General features: G+C 53.7%; 1 protein-coding gene and 1 non-coding gene across 2 annotated transcripts; one reads left to right on the top strand and one right to left on the bottom strand.

Annotated features, from left to right (window-relative positions):
- The first annotated feature begins 593 nt into the window (after positions 1-593).
- Positions 594-696, top strand: CHGG_11307. The gene has a single exon. It is a non-coding gene; the product is annotated as a tRNA-Leu (tRNA).
- Positions 697-1652: 956 nt separating this feature from the next.
- CHGG_04902 (uncharacterized protein) lies at positions 1653-2921 on the bottom strand (the record flags this gene model as incomplete). Its single annotated transcript, XM_001224115.1, has 2 exons — positions 1653-2456; positions 2562-2921. 2 exons carry the CDS (start codon positions 2919-2921, stop codon positions 1653-1655), a joined length of 1164 nt encoding a protein of 387 aa, XP_001224116.1.
- Positions 2922-3444: the final 523 nt, after the last annotated feature.

Raw genomic sequence — 3444 nt, forward strand, 5'->3', positions numbered from 1 at the left:
TCCCCCACAAGCCGGTTTGTTTCCAACATTTCAAGTGCAAACATCCGCGACATCCGCTCCGGCTATCCCGCCCTGCACGGCTGGATGCGCCACCTGTACTGGGACCTGCCGGCCTTCCGCGACACGACCAACTTCCTGCACATCAAGAACCACTACACGCGTTCCCACACCCAGATCAACCCGCTCTCCATCACCCCGCTGGGACCCCTGCCCGACGTGCTGCCGTTGGGGAGAGGAGGTTGGCGCTGCGCGGAAGGGGGTGTGAGTGAATATTGTCTGTGGAGGGAGGAAAGGGGAGACTGGAAGGGAAGGGGATGGTCGGAGGTAGGGGACAGAGGGGGAGGCGGGGGGGGGGGCGGTGAGATGAAATAGTCGCGAATATGCAGGTGGAGTTGTGGAATTGAAATAGTAAAGGCATTGAAATATTATCGAATGGATATGTTTTCTTGATTGCATCAAAAAAGACAATAAACCCAAAATGGGGTCTCAGTTCTAAAATAGGGGGTAGGAGGGGTATTCGTTGTGTGCGCGCAACCCCACGCCGCCCTCGCTCAAGCAGCGAAATTCCGATCCCGACCAGCATCCAAACAAACGGCAAGGTGGCCGAGCGGTCTAAGGCGCCACGTTAAGGTGTTCAACCCTTAATCAGAATCCGTGGTCTCGAAAGGGGCGTGAGTTCGAATCTCACCCTTGTCATATGCTTTTGCTCTTGTTTTGTCTGGAGCGATGTCATTTTTTTTGAGGTGACTCCTCTTTTTTTACTTGCCCCGTTCATTTATGTTGTTTGCTCTTTTTTATTTTCCTTAGGTATGGAACGATTTGTTTAGGTTATAAGAAGGGCTGTGGAAGTAGAGACCACGGTTGTTAAATATTTAAGGGGGAAGTAGCAAGCCATTATTGGTTATATGTATCTCATTCCTATTTGAAGTTAAATGCGAATATTTAGCAGATTGCGACTGAGTAACGGATGGAAAGAAAGGAAAGAGGGATGAGAAGGAAGGAGGCGAGGTATTAAAGTAAAAGAACAGAGAACCTCTCGCAAGCAATTCAGATCAAAAGACATAATATCGTTGTCTCCACATCGGTTCTCACCAACTACTGGCCCCAAGTCCAATATAGGGTTCATGTCATATCATTATAATGTCTATAGATAAATTCCCCCCAATATAAAAATACCCAAAACTATTCCTAATGCTTTGTTCCACCTCGACAGAGACACACGTACCTAAGACAGACCGGTGGGAAAACAGGACCGACACACATTCGACAACTTCGACAGCTCACCACCATCTGCGACAACAAACAACCTGAAAACACATCGATTCTCTCTCTCTTTTTGCGACCCTCCCCCCAGCGTGAGCTCAGCACCCTCCAGCAGAACAATGCAAGCATTATATTAGTCAAAAAGTCAGAAAAACCAAGCTAGTACTCAGTAGGTAGTCAATCGGGGTCGATGAGTGCTGCCGGAAACCAGACCGTGAAGCTAAAAAAAAAGGAAAATACAAGGAAAACCCAACCCCCCCAAAACTGGGGCAAAAAACACCAAAGCCATGCAGTCTACTACAGTTGTCCAGAGAGAATCGCTTCGGTTGCTGCAAACACGAAAAAAAGTCAGCCATCTATCACACCAAATCTAAATTCTAGAAGAGGGGTTAAAACTCACCGCTATTAATATAAGCCCTCCTAAAATCCAGCGGCACACCAAAGCGCTTCTCCAGCTCCAGCTTGACACCCTTCTTGGTGACGGTCATGAGGTCGGCGGTGCGCAGGATCTCCCTAATCTCGGCCAGGAGCGCGTCGTCGCTGGGCAGGCCCGCGAGGTTCGCCATCTCCAACTCCTGCTGCGACTGCGAGTGGCCCAGGAACTGCGACCCGCCAAACTGGCTCTGCCGGTTGTTGTTGCCGAGCATCTCCGACGCGGCCAGCGACATGCGGCTCGGCGCCGTCGGCATGCCCGGGTATCCCGTCATGGACCCTGGGCGGCTGGGGGTGTAGCCGCCGTATTCGGACATGGGGATGTTGGGCCGGGTGGCGTACGAGTAGCCAGACATCTCGGAGCGAGTGTCGTCGTGCAGGCCGCCGGCCTGGGTCTGGGCCTCCCACAGCTCGGCCTGGTATTCCTCCCACTTCTTACGCGGGATGCTGGCGGGGTCGAACTTGCCCTCGTCCGAGATGACAATCTTCTGGCCCTTTTCGCCGGCCACCACACGCGTGTTACCCCAGTTGAAGTCGTCCATGTGCCAGAACGAGTACAGCGGCAGGGCGAAACTGAAGACGGGCACCGCCAGAACATACAGGATCATCCAGCCGATCATCTCCCATTTGCGGCGCAGAATGAAGATGATAGCTTGCAGACCGTAGATAGCACCTAGGAGGACGAACGCCGTGATCGGGACGACAGTCGCGTTCTGGGCGACCATAACGATAAGATAGACGATGTAGGCGATGGTAACGGGCTGGACGATGGTGGAGAGAAGGTCGACAAAGACGATGAAGCGCATGCTGAAGCAGCAGAAACCGCACAGCTGGTTCAAGGGGATGAGTTCCATCAGGTTGTGCACGGTCGAGTTGATCCAGCGGCGGCGCTGCGAGAGGAACACCTGCCACGAGTCGGGAGCGATAGTCCAAGCATGGGCGCGGAAAATATACTTGGTCTTGTACTTGTTGTGGAACTTGAGCAGCAGCGTCGTCAGGTAACGATCTTCACCCAGGTGCAACAGGTTCTTCATGTGGAGCGTGTCGACGCGGATGGTTGAGTACGCCTCAACGATTTCGCGGCTGACGAACAGTGGCTTGCCCGTCTCCGCAGCGCGGATGCGGTACATGGAGAAACAACCGGGCAAGCAGGTGACGGAACCGAAGAGGGACTCGAAGGCCTTGGACAGGTTGTGCGAGATGTAGTATTCGTACACCTGAATCATGGTGACAAACGATGCCTTGGCGTTGGTCAGAGCCGTCTCACCGCACACAGCGATCAGGCGGGTATCGTCGAGGAAGGCTGAGACCATGCGTGTAGCCGAATCAGGCGCAACAACGGTGTCGGCGTCGATCTGGAAGAGATATTCGTAGAAGGTCGGGTTTACGCCAATGATGTTGCGGATCTGGTGGTAGATTTCAAGTTCGAGCGGGCTCATGGGGAGGTTGTAGTGCACGCGGTTGAGGAAGCGCATCAGGATCATCTGCGAGTCACGCTTGCCACGGTTACCCGGGCGGGAGACCTCGGACGGCTTGCCGACCTTGACCACGACAAGGAAGGGTACGATGTGTCCTTGCACCTCGTATAGACCCGAGTACACTTTGCCCATGTTGTGTTGCTTCTGACCCTCGCCGAGCGACTCGAAGCTCAGGGGTTCGGGATCGATAGTTTCGGACACGCCCAGGATATCGAGCACAATGCGCGGCGTTGGGCGATCGTTGCCCTGACCAATAATCATACCGTCGCAG

Source organism: Chaetomium globosum, genomic scaffold (genome assembly GCF_000143365.1).
Source record: "Chaetomium globosum CBS 148.51 scaffold_4 genomic scaffold, whole genome shotgun sequence".
Classification (NCBI taxonomy): domain Eukaryota; kingdom Fungi; phylum Ascomycota; class Sordariomycetes; order Sordariales; family Chaetomiaceae; genus Chaetomium; species Chaetomium globosum.